The 24,789-nt window shown below is 46.5% G+C and overlaps 1 protein-coding gene across 2 annotated transcripts in view; it reads right to left on the bottom strand.

The window, feature by feature from the left end:
* Positions 1 to 24,789, bottom strand: part of AGBL2 (AGBL carboxypeptidase 2) — a 66,049-nt gene that overhangs the window by 17,570 nt on the left and 23,690 nt on the right. For both annotated transcript variants that reach the window (XM_063438850.1, XM_063438851.1), the window contains exons 10-13: positions 19,608 to 19,734; positions 18,443 to 18,543; positions 11,343 to 11,473; positions 10,464 to 10,530 (exon numbers count right to left, since the gene is read on the bottom strand). In XM_063438850.1, coding sequence (XP_063294920.1) covers positions 10,464 to 10,530; positions 11,343 to 11,473; positions 18,443 to 18,543; positions 19,608 to 19,734 — 426 coding nt within the window. The remainder of the gene's footprint in view (positions 1 to 10,463; positions 10,531 to 11,342; positions 11,474 to 18,442; positions 18,544 to 19,607; positions 19,735 to 24,789) is intronic.

Raw genomic sequence — 24,789 nt, 5'->3', positions numbered from 1 at the left:
CATGTATCTCTAATGGTCAGAGAATAATGGGATGAGAGGTTCCTGATTGGTGCTAACTAGTGATGTCGCGAACATAACATTTTCCGTTCGCTAACGGCGAACGCGAATTTCCACAAATGTTCGCGAACGGGCAAACCGCCATAGACTTCAATGGGCAGGCAAATTTTAAAACTCACAGGGACTCTTTCTGGCCACAATAGTGATGGAAAAGTTGTTTCAAGGGGACTAACACCTGGACTGTGGCATGCCGGAGGAGGATCCATGGCAAAACTCCCATGGAAAATTACATAGTTGATGCAGAGTCTGGTTTTAATCCATAAAGGGCATAAATCACCTAACATTCCTAAATTGTTTGGAATAACCTGCTTTAAAACATCAGGTATGATGTTGTATTGATCAGGTAGTGTAAGGGTTACGCCCGCTTCACAGTGACAGACCAAACTCCCCGTTTAACGCACCGCAAACAATTGCAAACAGTCCATTTGCACAACCGCAAACTCCCCATTTGCACAAGGTTGGATACCAAGCTAGCCATGTCCCGTTCCTTGTCCTCACTGATGTCATTGAAGGTCTCTTCCTCCACCCAGTCACGTACAACACCAAGGGTCCCCGAAAGGTGACAAAAAGGCCCCTGGGACGCCTGCTGTGTTTGGTCTTCCACCTCCTCAAAGCCACCTTCCTCCTCTGACTCCTCTTCTTCAGACTCCTCTCTCTGCGTTATTATAAGGTGTGTTAAGTAGTACTATTCCTATCAGTTTAATCCCTGTTACGTCCCCTATCAGGGGACGTGTATATGGCATCGATTTTAGGAACCGGGAGATGGAAAAAGATGCTTGGTCGGTCCTCCTACTTCAAATTTGGGGCACTGCGCGTGCAATCTAATGTGCCACCAGATAGGAGTGGTGTGTTAAGTAGTACTATTCTTATCAGTTTTATCCCTGTTACGTCCCCTATCAGGGGACGTGTATATGGCATCGATTTTAGGAACCGGGAGATGGAAAAAGATGCTTGGTCGGTCCTCCTACTTCAAATTTGGGGCACTGCGCGTGCAATCTAATGTGCCACCAGATAGGAGTGGTGTGTTAAGTAGTACTATTCTTATCAGTTTAATCCCTGTTACGTCCCCCTCAACAGGCTTTTTTTAGTCGAATGTATCGCCCACTGTCAGTCCCTTCGGGATCCATCTTTCATCTTAATAAAGGTGAGGTAATCTAGACTCTTTTGACTTAGGCGACTTCTCTTCTCAGTGACAATACCTCCTGCTGCACTGAAGGTCCTTTCTGACAGGACACTTGAATCGGGGCAGGCCAGAAGTTCTATCGCAAATTGGGATAGCTCAGGCCACAGGTCAAGCCTGCACACCCAGTAGTCAAGGGGTTCATCGCTCCTCAGAGTGTCGATATCTGCGGTTAAGGCGAGGTAGTCTGCTACCTGTCGGTCGAGTCGTTCTCTGAAGGTGGACCCCGAAGGGCTGTGGCGATGCGTAGGACTTAAAAAGCTCCGCATGTCCTCCATCAACAACACGTCTGTAAAGCGTCCTGTCCTTGCCGGCGTGGTCGTGGGAGGAGGAGGATTACTTTCACCTCTTCCCCTGTTAGATTCCCGTTGTGCTGTGACATCACCCTTATACGCTGTGTAAAGCATACTTTTTAATTTATTTTGGAACTGCTGCATCCTTTCCGACTTGCGGTAATTTGGTAACATTTCAGGCACTTTCTGCTTATACCAGGGGTCTAGTAGTGTGGACACCCAGTACAGGTCGTTCTCCTTCAGCTTTTTTATACAAGGGTCCCTCAACAGGCACGACAGCATGAAAGACCCCATTTGCACAAGGTTGGATGCCGAGCTACTCATGTCCCGTTCCTCGTCCTCAGTGATCTCACTGAAGGTATGTTCTTCCCCCCAGCCACGTACAACACCAGGTACCAGATAGGTGACAACGAGCACCCTGGAATGCCTGTTCTGGTTGGTCTTCCATCTCCTCCTCAAAGCCACATTCCTCCTCTGACTCCTCTGCCTCACAATCCTCTTCCAGCGTTGCCGCAGGTCCAGCAAGCAATGCTGATAAGGCTGTTTCTGGTGGTGATGGTGACCACAACTTTTCCTCTTCCTCTTCACGCTTCACGGCCTGATCCAGCACTCTTCGCAGGGCACGCTCCAGGAAGAAAACAAATGGTATGATGTCGCTGATGGTGCCTTCGGTGCGACTGACTAGGTTTGTCACCTCCTCAAAAGGACGCATGAGCCTACAGGCATTGCGCATGAGCGTCCAGTAACGTGGCAAAATAATTCCCAGCTCCGCAGAGGCTGTCCTAGCACCCCGGTCATACAAATAGTCGTTAACAGCTTTTTCTTGTTGGAGCAGGCGGTCGAACATTAGGAGTGTTGAATTTCAACGTATCGGGCTTTCGCAAATCAAGCGCCTCACTGGCATGTTGTTTCGCCGATGAATATCTGAAAAGTGCGCCATGGCCGTGTAGGAACGCCTGAAATGGCCACACACCTTCCTGGCCTGCTTCAGGACGTCCTGTAAGCCTGGGTACTTAAGCACAAAGCGTTGTACGATCAGATTACACACATGTGTCAACTTGCCCAAATTCAATGCCGCCAACAAATTTCTTCCGTTGTCACAAACCACTTTGCCGATCTCCAGTTGGTGCAGAGTCAGCCACTGATCCACCTGTGCGTTCAGGGCGGACAGGAGTGCTGGTCCGGTGTGACTCTCTGCTTTCAGGGAAGTCAACCCCAAGATGGCGTGACACTGCCGTATCCGGGATGTGGAATAGTACCTGGGGAGCTGGGGGGGTGCCGTTGATGTGGAGCAAGACGCAGCAGCAGAAGAGGACTCAGCCGAGGAGGTTATGGAAGAGGATGGAGTAGGAGGAGTAGAGGAGGTGGCAGCAGGCCTGCCTGCAAGTCGTGGCGGTGTCACCAACTCCTCTGCAGAGCCACGCATTCCATGCTTGGCAGCCGTCAGCAGGTTTACCCAATGCGCAGTGTAGGTGATATACCTGCCCTGACCATGCTTTGCAGACCAGGTATCAGTGGTCAGATGGACCCTTGCCCCAACACTGTGTGCCAGACATGCCATTACTTCCTTTTGCACAATCGAGTACAGGTTGGGGATTGCCTTTTGTGCAAAGAAATTTTGTCCGGGTACCTTCCACTGTGGTGTCCCAATAGCTACAAATTTTTTTAACGCCTCAGACTCCACTAGCTTGTATGGTAAAAGCTGGCGGGCTAAGAGTTCAGACAAGCCAGCTGTCAGACGCTGGGCAAGGGGGTGACTTTGTGACATTGGCTTCTTACGCTCAAACATGTCCTTGACAGACACCAGACTGTGGGCAGATGAGCAGGAACTGCTCAAGGCGAGAGACGGAGTGGCGGATGGTTGAGAGGGGGCAAGGAGGACAGCAGTGGTTGACGTGGCTGAAGATGCTGGACCAGGAGGAGGATGGCGGCTTTGAGTTTGTGTGCTGCTTGTACTCATGTGTTGATCCCATAGGCGTTTGTGATGTGCGATCATGTGCCTTCGCAAAGCAGTTGTACCTAGGTGGGTGTTGGACTTCCCACGACTCAGTTTCTTTTGGCACAGGTTGCAAATGGCATCGCTGTTGTCAGAGGCAGACACACAAAAAAAATGCCACACTGCTGAGCTCTGCAATGACGGCATTCAGGTGGTGGCAACAGCATGCTTTGATTGGCGTGCTGTCTAGCTGACCCCGGGTGCCGATGCATGCTGTCTGACTGTGCCACTAGCTCCTTGCGACGACCTCCCCCTGCTTCCAACTCATCTCCTCTTCCTCTCTGTCTCCCCATCTGAACTTTCCCCCTGTTCTTCTTCTCTTCTAGCGGGCACCCACGTGACATCCACGGACGCATCGTCATCATCAACCACTTCACTTGTATCTGACAACTCAGCAAAGGAAGCAGCAGCGGGTACAACATCATCATCATCATCACACCGTACGTCCATGTGTGTAATGCTGCCTGACTGAGACATATCCCTGTTATCTACATCCTCTGGCAATAATGCTTGCACATCACTCATTTCTACCAACTGATGTGTAAATAACTCCTCTGACATATCAAGTGAAGCGGCTGTGGTGCTAGTGTTGGTGGTGGCGGCAGGCGGGCGAGTGGTAACTTGAGAGGTGACCGAAGCTAAGCTGGAGGAGGATGATGCGTCAAGGTTCTGAGCGGAAGCTGTAGAAGATTGGGTGTCCTGTGTTAGCCAGTCAACTATGTCCTCAGAACTTTTCGAGTTCAGGGTACGTGCAGGGCCGGATTAAGAGCACAGTGGGCCTGGTGCTGACAATTATGATGGGCCTAATTACGGAATCTTATCGACCAACACTAAAACAGTCATACCTCCCAAGCGTCATGTATCAGATGGAGATGGTGCTGGAGGGAAACTCATAGGATGCAGCTATAAGAAAACACATACTCTATGCTAATCTCTCTCTAAATTATGCTTTCATCTTTCAAGTAAATCCATAACCCCTAACAGCAGTGTCCAGTGAAGCAGGAAGTCAATGGGCAAGGTAAAAGGGTGGGACACTGGTGCGAATCACGTGACCAGACCTGCCAAAAGGGGAGAACATGCCCAAAAAGGGGGCATGTCTGTCCAAAGAATTTGAAGGACAGCCTGGCATGAATGCATGTCAAGCTGCCCGCCAATCATGCAGGCATACTACGCAGGCAGCACCCTGAGCTTGACATAAATGCGTCTAAAGATGCGCTCACTCCATGCTTTCTAAGGACTGTCCCCTAGCACTCGCTGGTCCACTTGTCTCCTTACTTTCTTACTAGCAGGCAGAAATTCCTGGTATATAATCTGAGACAGAGAAAAGGTGTATGTAGTGAATGTAGAAGAAAGGGGACATGCCACAGTGTTAGAGAGACCAATGTCTGGATTACCTAAACTAATTTTATTGTCAGCCAGTCCACACAAGTTTTGTTCCCATACATCCCTCTTAAGCTTCCAAACTTAAAGGGACACTATAGTCACCAGAACAACTACAGCTTATTGTATTTGTTCTGGTAAGTAGAATCATTCCATACAGGCCTTTTGCAGTAAACACTGTCTTTTCAGAGAAAATAACTCCACTGGCCGCTCCTTAGATGGCTGCTAGAGGTGTTTCCTGGGGCAGTACTGCCTATTGTGCAGCACTGCTATTCAGTGTTTCCACCCTCTGCATGCAGACACTGAACCTTCCTCATAAAGATGCATTGATTCAATTTATCTTTATGAGGAGATGCTGATTGGCCAGGGCTATGTTGGACTTGTGATTGCTCTGCCCCTGATCTGCCTAGTTGACAGTCTCAGTCAATCCTATGGGCAAGTATTGTAATTTGCTCAGACCACCACTTCTGATGATGTCAGTAGACAGTCAGTTCAGAGGCAGAGCCAGCGGCTGCAGACTTGAATACAAGTTATATTTTACTATACTTATGGAGGCAAGAAGGGGCCACGGTGGTGGTTTTAACATAATAGGGTCAGAAATACATGATTGTGTTCCTGACCCTATAGTGCTCCTTTAAGCAAGAGTATGTGAAGAGTAGTTAGGGTTGCCACCTTTCTTGGGAAAAAATACCAGCCTTAATCATTTGTATAATCACAAGGAGTGACATCAGAGAAAATTCTGTAAAATCACCAACAAACTACTCACAGTTTGATTCTGCTGTATAGATGGATTGCTCCCAATGTCTCCCAGTGTCTCAGTCTCGCAAGTCACCCAGTGTCTCAGTGTCCCTATGTATCACAGTGTCCGTGTCCCCATGTCGCCCAGTCCCTAAGTCTCCCAGTGTCTCAGTGTCCCCATGTTGCCCAGTGTCCCAATGTCTCAGTGTGTCCCCATGTCACTAGGATACTGGGGACACAGTGAGACCCGGGGACACTGAGCGACATGGGGACACTGAGAGACCCGGGAACACACAGACATGGGGACACTGGGAGACATTGGAACACTGAGACATTTAGGGAAACTGGGAGAAATGGGGACACTGAGACACTAGGGACACAGACACTGAGAGACATGGGGACACAAACATTTGGGGACACTAGGACACTAGGGACACGGAAACATGGGAACACATACACTGGGAGACTAGGGGACACTGGGAGACTAGGGGACACTGGCTGGGAGACAGACACTTGGGGACACTGGAAGACATAGGGACAGTTGTGGAGAACCAGTGGCAAGGTCACTTTCACCACACAGGTGTTCTGACAATCATTGCTAAATGTCTCTTGGAACTGGAATTCAGTGTCTTATTTGCTGCAATCAAGCCCCTGCAATTCACCTGAGAAAAAGACTGAGACTGTGAGACTGTCTTACTTTCCAGGTAAAGCAGGAAACAAAATCCATTAACTAAGGAAGAAATACAAAAAAGACGGCAAGAGGATGCATTTTTTTTATTGTGGTGAAAAAGGGCACATAATCTCATTCTGTCCAAGAAGACCTCCAAAGCCCTCAATTGACTCTGATCCAAACTTACAGACCTCTCAACCTGACTCTCCTAATTACAAAGACCATAAAGACCGCATATCTGTTTCTCAGAAAACTCCTATACCTGCACATCACTCTTCAGGCGATTATATATAGCTTACCTTATAGATGAAAATTATGCTAACAATGAACTACACTCTGGCAAGGAAGACACTGGAGAATAACTTTTCATGGGGACACTGGGACATATAGGGACACTGGGAGACATGGGGACACAGACACTGGGAGACTTGGGGACACTGAGACACTAGGGACACTGGCTGGGGTACATGGGAACACTGGGAGAAATGGGGACATAGTGTCTCCGTGTCCCAATGTCTCAGTGTCTCCCAATGTCCCTATGTCTCACAGTGTCCCCATGTGTCTCAGCGTCCCCATGTCTTCCAGTGTCCCCAAGTGTCTCAGTGTTCCCAGGTCTCCCAGTGTCTGTGTCCCAATGTGTCCTAGTGTCTCAGTGTCCCCTAGTGTCTGTGTCCCCATGTGTCTGTGTCCCCTAGTGTCTCAGTGTCCCCATATGTCCCTTAGTGTCCCCTAGTGTCTCAGTGTCCCCATGTGTCCCTGCTGCCTCTCCCCCCATCCCTCACTTACTGTAGAGCTGCTGTCTGGACTCTGTGCCATGTTGCTGCTCCCCCATGGATCAGTGAGTAGTAGAGAGAGGCAGGGATATGCTGTAACTTCCTATCCCTGCCTCTCTCCACACACAGTGACCCCTATTGGCCGGTGCTGGTATTGCAGAGTAATCTCCATTTATTCTGAGAAAAATACCTGCATTTGTATTGCCGGTATTACTGCAATACTGGCACGGCCAGGCACACTCAAATACCGGCTGTGCCAGTAAAATACCAGTCAGGTGGCAAACCTAAGAGTAGTGTGTAAAAAAAAAAAAAAAAAAAAAAATTTTTTTTTTTTTTTTTAAATGGGCCTATTCCATGGGCCTGGGCCTGGAGCTGCAGCTCCATCAGCCCCTATGTTAATCCGGCCCTGGGTACGTGGCCTCTGAACACTGGGCATTATTCTAGGGCCAAAGGGAATCACAGCACCACGACGACGACGGCCCCTGCGGGGTGGCCTGCCTCTGCCTGTAATTTTTTTTTCGCTTAGTGGTACTATGCGTGCAAGCTACTGTGACAACAGATATGTGGCACTGTGCACTGGCAGAAGTTGGCAGAGTAGACGCTGTAGGCCTGACACACACGCTTCCAGACAACTAACTGCTATTCAATCTATTACAGTCAAAATTGTATTTTTTTTTTTTAAATGTACACTACTGTTACACCAGATATGAGTTGCACTGGTGTGACACTGTGCCCTGGCAGGCCCTGAAACGCACACGTGTGAAGGAAACTGACTGCTATTATATTACAGTAAAAAAAGTATTTTTTTGGTTAAATGCAAGCTATTGTGACACCAGATATGAGTGGTGGCACTGGGCAAGTGGGCACAGTATACGCTGTGAGCCTGACACACACGCTGGCAGACAACTAACTGCTATTCAATCTATTACAGTCAAAATTGTTTTTTTTTTTTAAATGTACACTACTGTTACACCAGATATGAGTTGCACTGGTGTGACACTGTGCCCAGGCAGGCCCTGAAACGCACACGTGTGAAGGAAACTGACTGCTATTATATTACAGTCAAAAAAGTTTTTTGTTTTTTTTTAAATGCAAGCTATTGTGACACCAGATATGAGTGGTGGCACTGGGCAAGTGGGCACAGTATACGCTGTGAGCCTGACACACACGCTTGCAGACAACTAACTGCTATTCAATCTATTACAGTCAAAATTGTATTTTTTTTTTTTTTAAATGTACACTACTGTTACACCAGATATGAGTTGCACTGGTGTGACACTGTGCCCTGGCAGGCCCTGAAACGCACACGTGTGAAGGAAACTGACTGCTATTATATTACAGTCAAAAAAGTATTTTTTTGGTTAAATGCAAGCTATTGTGACACCAGATATGAGTGGTGGCACTGGGCAAGTGGGCACAGTATACGCTGTGAGCCTGACACACACGCTGGCAGACAACTAACTGCTATTCAATCTATTACAGTCAAAATTGTATTTTATTTTTAAATGTACACTACTGTTACACCAGATATGAGTTGCACTGGTGTGACACTGTGCCCTGGCAGGCCCTGAAACGCACACGTGTGAAGGAAACTGACTGCTATTATATTACAGTCAAAAAAGTTTTTTTTTGTTAAATGCAAGCTATTGTGACACCAGATATGAGTGGTGGCACTGGGCAAGTGGGCACAGTATACGCTGTAAGACTGACACACACGCTGGCAGACAACTGCTATTCAATCTATTAAAGTCAAAATTGTATTTGTTTTTTTAAATGTTCACTACTGTTACACCAGATATGAGTTGCACTGGTGTGACACTGTGCCCTGGCAGGCCCTGAAACGCACACATGTGACGGAAACTGACTGCTATTATATTACAGTCAAAAAAGTATTTTTTTGGTTAAATGCAAGCTATTGTGACACCAGATATGAGTGGTGGCACTGGGCAAGTGGGCACAGTATACGCTGTGAGCCTGACACACACGCTTGCAGACAACTAACTGCTATTCAATCTATTACAGTCAAAATTGTATTTTATTTTTTTAAATGTACACTACTGTTACACCAGATATGAGTTGCACTGGTGTGACACTGTGCCCTGGCAGGCCCTGAAACGCACACATGTGACGGAAACTGACTGCTATTATATTACAGTCAAAAAAGTATTTTTTTGGTTAAATGCAAGCTATTGTGACACCAGATATGAGTGGTGGCACTGGGCAAGTGGGCACAGTATACGCTGTGAGCCTGACACACACGCTGGCAGACAACTAACTGCTATTCAATCTATTACAGTCAAAATTGTATTTTTTTTTTAAATGTACACTACTGTTACACCAGATATGAGTTGCACTGGTGTGACACTGTGCCCTGGCAGGCCCTGAAACGCACACGTGTGAAGGAAACTGACTGCTATTATATTACAGTCAAAAATTTTTTTTTTTTGTTAAATGCAAGCTATTGTGACACCAGATATGAGTGGTGGCACTGGGCAAGTGGGCACAGTATATGTTGTGAGCCTGACACACACGCTTGCAGACAACTAACTGCTATTCAATCTATTACAGTCAAAATTGTATATTTTTTTTTAAATGTACACTACTGTTACACCAGATATGAGTTGCACTGGTGTGGCACTGTGCCCTGGCAGGCCCTGAAACGCACACGTGTGAAGGAAACTGACTGCTATTATATTACAGTCAAAACAGTTTTTTTTTTTGTTAAATGCAAGCTATTGTGACACCAGATATGAGTGGTGGCACTGGGCAAGTGGGCACAGTATACGCTGTGAGCCTGACACACACGCTGGGTGCTGTCCTTACAGCAGAGATCAGATGAGTCCTTCAGGACTGTAGTGGACACTGAATACACTAGCCTAGCTATCAATTTCCCTATTAAATCAGCAGCAGCACACTGTCCCTCCTCTCACTAAGAATGCAGCTTCAGAATGAATCTAAAATGGATGCTGTCAAGGAGGTGGGAGGGTCTGGGAGGGAGGGTCTGCTGCTGATTGGCTGGAATGTGTCTGCTGACTGTGAGGTACAGGGTCAAAGTTTCCTCAATGATGACGAATCGGGGGCGGACCTAACATAGCATATGTTCGCCATCCGTGGCGAACGCGAACAAGCTATGTTCGCCAGGAACTATTCGCCAGCGAACCGTTCGGGACATCACTAGTGCTAACACATACACGGCAACATTAGAAAATAGTGAAATATATAGATTAAGGGAACACTCCAAGCAACAACTAACAACTAAAGATTTATGTAGTGGTTATAGTGCCAGGAGTGAACTGGACTCCCCCTCCAGTTCTAAACAATGTTAGGGTGCTTTTGGCTGACCTAGGCTCATCCTTCAAGCCTTGTTGCAGCTCACCTTTTCTGCAATATGAAGTAAATGAGCTGGAAGTCCATCTGATTCTGAACTGTTGGATCCTCCTGTGCTGTATTAATGATAGAAGTTGAATAGTAAGTGAATATGTGTCATACAAACAATCAGAATAAGGGTGTGCTGTTACAACTGGCAGTAAATGACAATAGACTGTCAGTTCATTGTTAACAAAGTGATTATGAATCAGAGGGTGTTCGGTTCACAATACATAGTAAAAACTGGTGGCCACTATTAATATGTCCCCAGGCAGGTCTGCCATGCTCTCCAGCTAGTACGAGGTAGTCCACTTTTACTGGAGAAATATAAACAAGTTACCGTCTTAAATCTTTAACCATTTAAGGACCAAACTTCTGGAATATAAGGGAATCATGACATGTCACACATGTCATGTGTCCTTAAGGGGTTAAAGGAACACTATAGGAATACCCGTGAATAAATGAGGAATAGATGTATATGCCTAAAGCTACAGTGTCTTACTCACTGTTTAGTCTTTGCCAAGCAGATGCTCTGAGTATCTCCACTGAGTTAACCAAACCAGGAAGTAACTGGACCAGTTGTCTGATTGACAGTCAGGGGGGTGTTACCAGGTTAATTTATATACATGTCAATTTCTATTGAAATAATTTTGTAAAATGAAAAGAGGACACGCTCTTCACACAAAGTTTTTCAGCAAGCTAAAGTGCTTTAGGGGTCTGGAATGTCCCGTTAAGTTCTTTTTTCATTAATATGTTTTTAAGCGCAGAGCATTACTGGGGCAAAACACCAAAGCAACAAAAGCAAAGTACGAAAGTGAATAATTTATAATCTGTGGGAAGGAAGTGTGGCATTCTCACCCCTGTTTACCTGAAGGTGTGAACTGCTCACCTGGATTCAAGATCTGACAATGAGATATCGCTCAGATTGATATCTGAATCTACATCGCGTCCAAGTCGCTTCAGCTTCTCCCTTATTTCTTCTTCCACTAAGCTCTGGAGTTCAGACACACACAGCTTGAACTGCAGGGGAGAGCAGGGGAAATGACTTTACACCAGGACAGCAATCAATCATTTTACTAATAATACAGGTCACTGGGGGCGAAATGGTGACCCTGAATCCATACTTTTTTTTTTTTTTTCAATTCTTTATTTAAACGTCGACCGGCACATTGCATCACAGTACTTTTGGCCTGCGCAGAGGCCCAATCACAAGAAGCATCTTAATAGTTGTATTACAGAAAGGAAGGGTATGTTAGTGCATATAATAATACATTGCATATGGCTTGCGCAGAAGCCTTTCAAGTATACCTTTGTGTTGTGCCAAGTCCACGTGTATTTAAGTTTTGTCACAATACGCTGGTCCGTGCATGCATCAGTGACTATTGTGCATTGAGACATAGACCAGTAGAAATAACATACAGAATATAGTAAAATAAAATAAAATATAATATATGTACAGTATAAAACATAATCATTAAAACCTGTAACATTGGGTATGTCATGCTGTTAATTTTAACTTCAAAACTGTCGGAGTTGGGATTATGCTTAGTATGTTATACGTCATATTGTTCCCAGAGTGCCCAAGTTTTTTGGAAGGTGGCACTAGAATCGCGAACCTGTGCAGTTAACTTGTCCATCAGGTAATTATCCCTGATTTTGGAGAGAACTAGGGAGATCGGGGGTACTTCGTGTTTAATCCAATATTGTGCTAATGCTCTACGGGCTGCCAAGTTAAGCATGTTTAGCAATTTTTGGTCGTGTTTATTTAGTCCCTCTGTTGGCCGTGATAGTAGGCACGCCCATGGGTCTAGTGTTATCCTGCGTTGTAGGATATTCGAGGTTAGGTCTGCAATATGCCCCCAGTACACTTTAACCTTGGCACAGTGCCACCACATATGAATGTATGTGCCCTTTTCCCCGCAGAGCCTCCAGCAGGTGTCTGTGGGACTTAATTGCATGTGGCACTGTTTGACAGGGGTCGTGTACCACCGAAGTAGTATTTTGTATGATTGTTCCTGGAGGGCCGTGCATATGGATACTTTTGCATTAGCCTCCCAGATATCCTGCCAATCTGTCCCCTCTAATGACTCCCCCAAGTCCGCCTCCCATTTGTCAGTGTATGTCTGAGTGCCCCAGGTCCCTGATTCTAGGCATATATGATTGTATAGTAGTGAGATTAGTTTGGTTGGCATATGCTCTTGCAAGCATATTTTCTCAAAGAAAGTGAGCGGTTTGGCTATTGCTGTTCTGACTCCTCTGGTCTGTGCGAAGTCCCGTATCTGGAGATATCTGAAGAAGTCACTTGTTTTTAGTGGGGCCAGAGTTTGTAGATGTTGGTAGGAAACTAATTGGTTGTTTGTAAACAGATGTGTGTAACGTTGTAGACCTGTGGCTTCCATGCCGTGAAACTCTTGTGCCCTCAGTCCGGGTGGGAATACCCTGTTGCGCAAGACCGGAGTCATTAAGGACGGTAAGCCTGTTAGTTTAAGTTTCTTTGCTACTCTGTCCCATAAGCTAAGGGAGTTAAGGATTGCCGGGCATTCTGTCCGTAAGAGCACTCTGTGTTCTCTGGGCACCCAGATAAGGAATTGCGGTAGGTCTGCCCCAGTCATGAGGGATTCTATGTCCACCCATCTACGTTGGTTAGTCGGGCAGTGCCAGTGAGCTATTTGTGCTAATTGTGCGGCAGTGTAGTAATGGTGCAGATGGGGCATACCCAATCCTCCCCTCCATTTAGGGTTATACAATGTTGCCTTGGCTATCCTGGGTCTCCTTCTTTGCCATATAAAGGCATCTATTGCCTTTTGTATGTCTGCTAGGTCATTCTTGGTGACCCGAACTGGGAGTGCTTGGAAGAGGAATAGTAGTCTTGGTAGTACATTCATTTTTACCGAGTGTAGCCGTCCAAGCCATGTAATCGGCTTGTCTATCCAGTTGTCTAGGTCTGTCTTAAGTCTGTTGAGCAGTGGTGTGTAGTTGTGTTGGTAAAGCGATTTGTGGTCCACGGTTAGTCTGACGCCTAGATATGTGAGCGTGGTTGTATTTGTTTTAATGTGGTACGTTCGTCTGATGTATTGTATCTCGTGATCAGGAATGTGAAATGGCAGTGCCGTTGATTTGGTGAGATTGACTTTGTACCCGGATAACTCCCCGTAAATTTGAAGTAGCTTTTCCAGATTCGCCATTGAGGGAATCGGATCTGTCAGTGTGAGGAGGATACCGTCCGCATATGCTGCTGTTTTAAATTGCTCCCCCCCAATTTGCACCCCTTTAATATTTGGATCCGTTCTGATTAGAAGCAAGAGTGGCTCTAGAACTATCGCGAACAACAGCGGCGACAAGGGGCACCCCTGCCTCGTTCCATTGCTCACCCGAAATGGTGTCCTCGGGGCGCCTGTTATTATGGTTTGTGCCTGCAGGTCAGTGTATAGGGCTTTTGTGGCAGTGATGTATGTGTCTGGGAAGCCTTGTTTTTGTAATAAGTGGAACAGAAAAGACCATTGGACCCTGTCAAAGGCCTTCTCCGCGTCAAGGGAAAGCGCCAGGGCTGGTGACTTAGAGTTAGACATGAGCCACATCAAATCGGCACCTCTGCGTGTATTCTCGTATAATTGGCGCCCCGGCATGAAGCCTACTTGGTCTGGGTGTATTAATGTTGGAAGTAACGGGGTTAGTCTCCCCGCCAGTATCTTTGCGTATATTTTTAAGTCCGCGTTTATAAGTGATATTGGTTTGTAATTGGTAGCTAGTGTACCGTCTTTGTCGGGTTTGGGGATTAATATTATGTTGGCAGTGGCCATGTCGCGGTCCGGAGTACCGCCTTGGAGGAAGTGGTTGTATAATTTGGTGAGGTAGGGGGCTAATTCCACTTTATATCTTTTGTAATAGCCCATATCGTACCCGTCTGGGCCCGGTGCTTTGCGACCTTTAAGGGCTGATATCACCGATTCTACCTCCTCCTGTGTGATGGGGCTCTCCAGGGTATTGGCCTCCACTGTGGACACCTGGGGGAGGTTTAATTGGGATAGGAATTCCGTTATGCGTGTGGTTTGCGCTTCCCTTTCTTTTGGGGTGTGGTTGTATAGCTTCTGAAAGTATTCAGTGAACGTGCTATTGATGTCTTTAGGGGTGTGTACCAAGTCATTGGCTGCGGTTCGTAGTGTGGTTATGGGTTTATGTCCTGGTCTGGGTCGGAGGGTTCGTGCTAGTAACGTGTCCATCTTGTTGGCTTTTTCGAAGAAAAAGCGCTTTGACCAGACTAAGGAGTGTGCTATGTCTGCTATGGTGTGTTCTTTTATAGCGTGACGTACGGCTCGTAGTTTTGTGTATATGGTGGTGGTGGGGGTCTGCTTGTGTTGTTGTTCTAGTTTCCGCATTGTAGTTTGCAATTCTAGGAGGTGTTTCGTTTTGGTTCGTTTTTTATGTGTGGCTGCCTGTATGAGATGTCCCCGTAGCACTGCTTTGTGTGCTGCCCACAGTGAGGTCGGGTTGATATCTTCCGTGTCGTTAGTGGTAAAATAGTCTAAGATTTTCTGTCGGGTCGTGGCGGATATGTCTTTGTCAGTGAGTAGGTCCGTGTTGAGTCTCCATGTCCAGGCGTTGCGGTGTTGGCCTATGCCTAATGTTATAGTCACATCTGCATGGTCCGACCATGTGATATTGTTTATTTCTGAGTGTATTAGTTTAGCCATGCCAGCTCCATTGAGAAGAAGATTGTCTATTCTGGAGTATGTAGTGTGGGGTGCCAAATAGTATGTATAGTCTAAGGTGTCTGGGTGCTGGAGTCTCCACGCGTCCATTAGTCCAGTGCGTTGTAGAAAAGTATGAAGGAGTTTGTCCTGACCCCCTCTCCCCTGTGAACGCTGAGTCCCTGTTTTAGAGCTACGGTCGGTCGCCGGGCTGGGTACAGCATTCAGGTCCCCCCCCACCACCAATATGCCTCCTTGTAAGGTGGCGAGTAGGGATGTTATGGTGTTCCAGTAATCACTATCTGGTTTGTTGGGTGCGTACAAGTTTACTATATGCATTTTGGTATTGTAATAGTTGCCTGAGACGGCCAAGAATCTGCCTTCAGGGTCCTTCTGTGTGTGTGTGACCGTAAAAGGGCAGCGCTTGTGTATGAGTACAGCCACTCCTGCGTGTTTACGTGATGCCCTGGCCTCGTGAATAATATTGTAAATGTTATCCCCTAGTTTGGTTGGCGAGGTCCTCGGTATGTGGGTCTCCTGTACTATCGCTATGTCTGCTTTTTTTGCCTTTAGATCACGTAGGAGCAGTCTGCGTTTGGTAGGTATGTTTAGGCCTTTGGCGTTAATGGATAGAATTTTCAGCGTCATGTGTCTATTACTCCCGTGTGGCGTGTGTTTGCTGGGTGTGGTACTCCACTACCTGTCCGTTGTCTATGGGTCACCCACTCTTCGACAAGCTGCTTTTCTTGGCCCTCTAACAAGAGCTGGTTCCTTCCTCCCGTTGTGTTGGTCATACCCGAAATCATAAATAAAAACATGAACATAAACATAAAATAACTGTTAACCTTTGGTACATAGTAACATAACAATCTGTGCGCACTGGTCTTATAACTTGCCAGTGTTGGTTGGGGGTGCCCCCCACCTTCGCAGGTCCAAATTGTCTCCTGCGCAGGGGGGGGGGATGTCTCCAGTCCACTGTGCCTCTACCTGAGGCCTCTAATGCTGCCATGAGGTCGTGGGGCCATGCTCCGTATCTTGAAGCCCTTCGGGCGTAATGGGGTGAGGGAGGGGGGGGGATAGCCGGGGGGGGGGGGGAACAGGGGCGTTCAGCTTATCAGCTCTACTCAATAAAGATGAACATAGTACCCCTTGCTATGTGCGGAACTCTGGGTCTCTGATTGATCCTGAGTCCTATTCGGTCTACTGTACTGAGAACTGGTAAACTGTTGGGGTGCTGCTACACACACTTATACAATGAACCCAATAGACTCACTTGCACGATTATCAGGAGTAGGTTTGCTGTTAACTGATTACGAATCCAAGCGTTCCTTAAATTCCCCCCCCCCCTTTTTTTTTTTTTTTTTTTTTAAATTATTTATTATTTTTAATAATTTTTTCCCTTTTTTTTTTTAAAACCTTTTTTTTCCTTTTTTTTTTGTTTCATTTTTTTATATATCTTGGTGCTTTCCAGTACCTATCACGTGTTTTCTATATTGGCATTTTGCTGGTATGGAGTGGGTATCACTGTCGAAAGGGAGGGAGGGGGGGGGGGGGAGGAGGAGGAGGGGTGCCCCAATGAACTGGTAGTGCACCGTATGCTGGGGTACTCTAACGGAGGCAAAAGTGGTAGGCCTTGTTTTCCCCAGTGATCATTTTGCCTCCGTGTGGGGGTCACCATATCTACAACATACAGTACACAAGCATACCCCACCTCCAATAATCACCCCCACAGAGCTGGGTGCAAGAAATTGAGTCCCATGTAAAAGACTTTATCTAGGTAAGGGCTGCATACGATACCGATTAGCTGTCAGCGACAGAGTGTTCGACAGTTCAGGTGAGTCCCTCTCTCCTGAGGAACCGGGTCCCGGCAGGTTGGGAGAGTGAACCAAAAGTGGTCGTGAGGGGTCCGCTGAGGGTCTCAGGTGTGGCGGTCCGTTGAGGCTTTGGCTGCTTTGGCAACTGTCCAATCCACGGGTAGATCTTTAAGTTCGGGTAGTGCTTCTTCGGATAGGGCAAAGCTTCTCGGCGGTTCTATCTGGAGGCTCCTTAGGAATTTTAGTGGGTCTCCTCCCGGTTGCAGGGTGTAGGTAGTCCCGGCCTTGAAAGCCACCAGCTTGAAGGGGTGCCCCCATGTATACTTGATTTCTTGCTCTTGAAGCAGTGTCGTGAGGGGTCTCCAGTTTCGCCTGCGTTGCAGTGTGGATGGGGAAAAGTCCTGGTATAGGGTAATGATAGCGTTTTGATAATTTAGCTCGTTGGTCCTAGCATATTTCATCACCGCTTCTTTTGTGGAATAGTAATGAAAACGGATGATGATGTCTCTCGGTGCCTGTCCCTCCGCTCTACGGGCTCGGAGCGCTCTGTGTGCCCGATCGATTGCCCAGTAGGCATCCGGGATGTCTGGGAGTAAATGCTTGAAATAGTGCTCCATTTTGCTCACCAGATTTCCGTCCGTGGCTGTTTCAGGGAGGCCCCTAAGTCTCACGTTATTGCGTCTGGAGCGGTTGGCGAGGTCTTCCACCGTGAGTTCCAAGTCACATATCCGTTGTTCCATTGCTCTGGAATGTGATACGGTGCTGTTATGGGCCTGTGTGACCTGATCCATCTTTTCCTCTTTCCGCCTGAATTTCTGCCTTGACCTTGTGCTGTTGGAGATTTCCTTGGCAAGAAAGCTTTTCACCTCCTGTAGTTTAGCCAGTATTTGTGCAGGGTCCCCTGGTTGCGTTTCTGGCAGGTCGCTGCCCGTTGTGGAGGCCGGGGAGAGGGATCCACGCGGGCTGTGCTGGCGGCCATCTTGTGAGGCCTGTCTGCCTCGCGGCGTTGTTAGCATGTCTGCCACCGATCTGCCGATTTCTCTCCTGTCGCCTCCTTTTTTTGTGCCCTGCTTCATGCCGGAGTGCCTGCCTGGCATAGTAGAGGGCGATAAGCCAGTTATTTGGCCTCGATGCTGATGGCTAGTGCCGGATTAAGAGTGGATTCAGCGGAGCTCCGAAATTATGCGGCCATCTCGGTCGGTGTCCAGGCCACGCCCGAATCCATACATTTTAAAGACAGATAAAGTGCTTTGGGATCTGTGCACAGTGTTACATACACCAGGGATTGGATCTCTCCCCTCTACCTCCCATCCCTAAGACACATAATGAATGTGACATACAGAGGACATGAATAGGTGAAGATGGTGGCAGAAAATAAATGCATGGTTCTCCATACAATACAGAAACTCTCTGGAAATACAGAGTGTGTTATAAATGTACTACACAACAGAGGATCTATGTCTGTAATTATTGTAATATGCTGTTACCTTGCTGTTGTCAGGATCACAGTAGTCCAGCAATGTGTCACAAAAGTGGTGGCCCATGGATTTTAGATCGGCGGCACTGAAATGGGTGCCTTTTCGATTGCCTGTAATAAAATAAGCATAAATGGGGCATGGGGTCGCTGGTCATGTAGTATATTCAAATTAAAACCATCAGGCATAATATAAAACCCTGGAACATGAATTCCTAGTAATGAGGAGTGTTAGTTTGCCACACAGAAGGAGCTACTCTAAGCCCCCACTTATTACTAGAGATCTGCTAACCAATTCTTCTGTACATTACAGAGCTGGCTATTAGATTTGTTTTCACCCCAATCTCATTGATGCTGAATTATTCTCAATATCTGCTTAATTTTGGTTAAGTAAATACCACAATAGCAATAGCATACGTTGCACATCATTCATTGGTCTTTAGGAGTTAAGAGGCTTTGCACACATGTAACTTGTCAGTGACTGAGGTGATTAAAATGTAATCAGACTCATTTTTAGTCATCAATTTTTCATATACTCTAAAACCAAACAAAATGTGCTAAGAGCCTGGTGAGATGCAGACGATGTGTTAGAAGACTTCTTCTATTCATGGTAGAAAGGGCTGATTAGCCACTAGCAAATCCAAGTACCACACTACCCATCAATGATAGTTAATTGTCCAATTGTACATACACTGAGTTAATGTGACACCTCAAGGTCTTTTTGTATATCACAGTTTATGATATTTGAACATATATTGTTGGTTTTCTTCTTTATATATACGATGTTGAGGTTAGTTAGCTGTAATAGGTCTATATCCTTGCCCTGTGATAGAAATGATAGAAATTTACCTACAGAATACTGCAAGGTTTAACACGTGCACCACAAAGAAAGTCCCCCCCCCCTCAAAAAAAAAAAATATTTTCTTTGCTCAATGCGCCACTGTTTGATTTAAATAAACTGAGCAGAAAATATCCTGCTTTTCCTATGAACCGGCCAATGAAGACAAAGAATTACTGAATTCACCTGCTACACAATTTAGGCATGAATGCTACCTGTTTGGAATCAATGTGAGAAAGATATAAGTGTAAGTCAAAGAACATCTGGTGATTACAAGTTGTTTGCCACGATATCTATTTGGTAGTCTACATGACTGAATTTCACAGAGTGGGCAACTAACCTAGGGTAGATCCTCCAAACGTTGACTCCATGGTGTAACTATTCACGATTCCCTTTCTCCACATTACAATCCTCCCCGTTCCTTCTTTGCTTTTTTGTACTTTAAACTTACAGCCCTTGAATAAAAACTGAGAAAGAAGGAACATATCAACACTTCAAACATGACAGCAGAGACAGACAGAGAAGAGTCAATCACTAGAAGAGGGCAAATGTTATGGGGCACACAATGGTACAGATGAAGGATTTCCATCTCTGATAAAAAATCTCAGGTTACATAGCTGAAAAGAGACCTGCGTCCATTAAGGTTAGCCTTTCTCACCTTTGTTTTTGCTGCAGTTTAAAGCGCTTCCAGTTTTGCAACAAACTAGGAAAAATAATGTATTGATCCCAGAATGGCAGTCAGATATCCCTGAATATTATGTTTATGCACCCAGGACTGCTTAAACATTTGTATAGACTCCGATAAAACCACCTCTTCAGTCAGAGAATTGCACGTCCTTATTGTTCTTACTGTAAAAAAACGTTTCCTTTGTTTTAGGCTAAATCTCCTTTCTTCCAGTCTAAATCTGTGATCTCGTGTCCTATGTAATAGATTTCCAGATCATGATTTGTATTGGCCCCCGAATATATTTGTATAATGTTATCATATCCACTCTGATGCATGATTTAAATTTGTTAATCTTTCTTCATAATTAAATTGCTCCATTCCTTTTATCAATTTGGTAGCCCATCTCTGCACTTTTTCTAGTGTCATAATATCCTTCTTTAGAACAGGTGCCCAAAGTTGCACAGCATATTCAAGGTGTGGTCTTACCAGTGATTTAAAAAGAGGCAAAATGATATTTTAATTCCGAGAATGAATGCCCTTTTTTATACATGACAATAACTTACTGGCCCTAGCAACATCTGATTGAAATTGCATATTGCTGCCTACTTTGTTGTCTATAACAATTCCCAAATCCTTATTGTGTGTTGTTATCCCTAATTCACTACCACTTTGTGTATAAGTTGTTTGTGAATTCTTTACCCCAAAGTGCATAACTTTGCATTCTTCAACATCAAATTTCATCAAAATCAGGTCGATGGAGCCAGGTGTCCATGAGTTTAAGAGCTGAGGCTGCCACTCCACAACAGTCAATTAAGAATTTAGTTTGAGGGAAAAAAGACCTGAACAAAGGATCCATAAAAAATGGAATGCAGAAAAAACGTTTTAATAATCAGCTAAAATACATGACACAACAGAGAGAGAGCACACAAAACTCAAATGCCCACACATTGTTTGCCTAATGTGGCACTTATTCATCATACTCAAATGCGTAAGTGCCACGTTGTGTTTGTGCTTTCTCTCTGTTGTGTCAAAAAAATCTATATTGCCCTTCACCACTGCGATCCATGGAGTGCTTTATTCTTTGTTTTTTCTCTTCTTCCATATTGTTGGGTGAAGAACCAACTAAATAGTTATTTACTCTCATAATGGTTTTCTGTGCTTATGGATAGTGCATGGCAGGTCAGGAGGGAGATACAGAATGCTTTTTAGAGCTGGAGATGAGGCATCTTCGGCAGGTCTGATACCGGGAGGGGGTGTATTATCCCGGTGCACATGAATGTCAGCATGACTGATTGTATAGTGAAGCAATCAATCAGGACTGCCCATCTGCTGAGAGCTACAGACACACTTGGGTATGAGTTTAAATGCCCTGAAACTCTTGAAAGTGCAGATAATTGTACAGCACCTTGCCTCAGTCCAAACAACACCAGGTGACAAGGCAGGTGATCGGAAAGGACTGAAGCAAATTCTTGTGTCATACAGAAGGGCTGTGTAACTTGTTAGGTTAAACTGGTTGTAACAGAACTTCATCATCCCCTAAGCCCTGTGGACTAAGACAGTGAAATGCATGATAAAGCATCTGTTCGGTAGTTTAATTCGTTCCTTATCGGCAGATTTCTACCGAACACCGGACTGTTTTGATATAGCAAAAGCATGTTTTACCTTCCCAGCTTGTTCCCAGCCGTTCGCATCATTCAGCACGAACTCCGTGTATAACATATAGGTGGCCGCCATTTCGGGACTTACACGTGTTCGCGGCCATCTTGCGCACGAACAGTGGTGTTTGCCTTCGAACGCATGGAACTAAAAACGGATACACAAACAGGCGAACACCGCTGAGACCTCCATGCGCCCAGAACTTCGTGCTGGAACTACCGAACGACGGGCCATTCGGTAGTTACACTTAATCGGCTATGGGGAATTCAGCGAACACGGAGATAGTTGTGGATGACAAGGATTTCGTATAATTTTAACAGGCGAACGGAGACCGACCACAGGGCCAAAACTTGTGGAACTCTTTTCGGCTGGAAAATCCGTGCGGTCTGTCAAAACTTCAAACATCCATAACTCCCGAACCCCTCAACCGAATGGGCTGAAATTTGGACATATTGTTCTCCTAACCAAGACCTATCAAGCGGTGCTGGAGACGTGGGGGTGTTACCATGCGTATGATTGGTTATTTTCATCCTCCCCCTGGGAGTGTCCTGTGTGTACATTATCCTAATAAAAAGCAGGCTGGGTGTTCCAGTCCTCAGTTCTTCTCGACCCTTCAAAACGTAGCCTTGTCTCGTTCTTGGAAGGGGATTATTTGGGAATGTTATTCTGCTCCTGTTACAGCTGAACCTGACTCTCGCTCTGGATATCGTGGATGGGATTATACCAGCTTTACTTCTCCATAGCAGCTTGCAGGGAAAAGGACGTCTCCAACGGCAGATACCCTCTCTCTACTTGGGTAGCCGTTACATTGGTGGCAGCGGTGGGATGGTCCTTTTTATCCAAAGAACAAGCGCTGAATGGAGTCGCAGTATGCTAAGCTGAAAAGACCCACACTAAAGGATTTATTGGAGAATCGTGGTAGGAGTGCCAGCAACAGACCACGGAGGGAGCTGATAGCTGACCTACTGGAGCTGGACGAGATGGATAGGTCCATGGAGGTAACTGAACCCATGGCACCCATCAGCGAGGACGATGTGATTACTGCAATTGTACAGCAGAGATTATCTTTGTATCCAGTCACGTCTGCGGAACTAATAACTCAACTGTTCCGGGAAGCAAGGGAAGAGATACAAACCAAGAGGGAACAAGAAATGGAACTGGTAAGAGCGAGACAGCCCATTACACATACAGTTCCTACCCCTCTACCCACTACTACGGTAAAGAAAATTCCCTTTACTGCATTTAAAACCTTTGTGGAAAGTGAAGAGGAAATTGATGGATATTTGGCTGACTTTGAAAGGCAGTGCTCACTACATCAAATACCGCCAGAGCAATGGGTCACTATCCTGGCAGGGAAACTGTCAGGAAAAGCCAATGAGGCTTTCCGAGCACTCACTACAGAGGAGATCGAGCAGTATCAAAAGGTAAAAGAGGCACTGCTCACCAGGTATGCTGTAACCCCAGAAGCATACCGTCGCCGCTTCCGGGAGTCCAAAAAGAAAGCTGTGGACTCCCACATGGAATGGGCCAACCGGCTACAAAGAGTGGCATCACATTGGGTCCAAGGGTGCAAGGCCAACACCGGGGAGGAAGTATTACAGTTGTTCTTAATGGAACATTTCTTCCAAGATTTGGCTGCGGACATACAAGACTGGGTACGAGACCGGCGCCCCGCTAATCTAAATGAGGCGGCTCGGCTAGCCGATGAATATGCCGAGACAAGGAAAGTAAGCCAGGGCACTACACGACAAGCTCATAAGACAGAGCCACGTACCCCAGCCGTTGTCTCACGCCCAGAATTTCGGGCTCCAGTCCCACCAGGACCACCACGTCCTCAGGGACCTACAACTACCCCCAGGATTTGTCAAGGGTGACGTGCCATCACTGCAGCAACCCCGGACATATTGCCCGATATTGTCCCCTAAGGTCTAACAACAACAACTGGAGACGTACAACTCCCAACACAGAGGCCCCTGCATCACGTCCCGCTGCGGCTCACTGTCTGGAAGCCGAGATGGGCCCTGAGGAATGTCTGGGGATTTTGTACGAAGCAGATCCAATACAAGCTGCTTCTCCAGATAACCGACAACATCACCGGCAGGAGGTTCGGGTGAATGGACAAATAGCACAAGGCCTAAGAGATACCGGGGCTACCATCACTTTGATCCAAAAACATCTAGTAAAGCCGGAGAATGTGTCTACTCGCACCGTTGCTGTTCGGGTCGCAGGGGGCGCTGTGTTTCGCTTGCCCACCGCCCGAGTACACTTAGACTGGGGAGTCGGATCGGGAAAGACCACAGTTGGCATTATGGACAACCTGCCTGCCGAGGTCGTATTGAGAAACGACATTGGCCCTTTGACTTCAGCATATTTGCCTACACCTGCTGCCGCTTGTCCCGTAACCACCCGCTCACAGACCCGTGTCACGGATGATCCTAATACAGGCCGGGAGACCCAGGTAAGCCAAGCACCCACATGTAACCCCACTACGATAAGAAGGCCCATAGCTTGGGACACCCCAGAGGAGTTTGGGAGGGAAACTAGAGAGGACCCCACCCTCCAAAAGTATCGGGAATTAGCTGGCAGCAGGGGGGACGGACGGGAACTCTTTCTATGGGATGGGGACAGGTTATACAGACTGACCGAAGGCAGAAAGAGAGGCTGTGTCCCTTTGCAGAAGGGCCAACTAGTGGTACCCAGAAAGTACCGGTTGGAACTTCTTCGAATTGGCCACGACATTCCGTTGGCAGGGCATCTAGGGGGTAACCGCACCACCTTCAGGATCACCCAGACCTTCTTTTGGCCGGGGGTCTCGAAGGATGTGCGACGTTACTGCAGTACTTGTGACGTATGCCAACGGGTAGGGAAGAGAGGGGATCACCCTAAAGCTCGACTGTTACCTATGCCTGTGATCGAGGAACCATTTAGCAGGGTAGCAGTCGACCTAGTGGGACCCCTACCTAACCCCAGTCCCTCTGGTAAGAAATACATTCTTACCGTAGTGGACTATGCTACTCGCTACCCGGAAGCCGTCGCTCTGACGAATATCCAGGCTGACACTGTCGCCAGTGCTTTAGTCGGGATATTCACCCGAGTGGGATTTCCTCAGGAAATCTTGTCCGACAGAGGGACTCAGTTTACCGCAGACCTAACCCAGCAGCTATGGAAGGTCTGTGGTATTAAGCCCCTGCTTAGTTCC

The sequence above is a fragment of the Pelobates fuscus genome, chromosome 12, assembly GCF_036172605.1.
Source record: "Pelobates fuscus isolate aPelFus1 chromosome 12, aPelFus1.pri, whole genome shotgun sequence".
Classification (NCBI taxonomy): domain Eukaryota; kingdom Metazoa; phylum Chordata; class Amphibia; order Anura; family Pelobatidae; genus Pelobates; species Pelobates fuscus.
The sequence above is the reverse complement of the archived record's forward strand: the minus strand, read 5'-3'. Positions and strand labels throughout refer to the sequence as shown.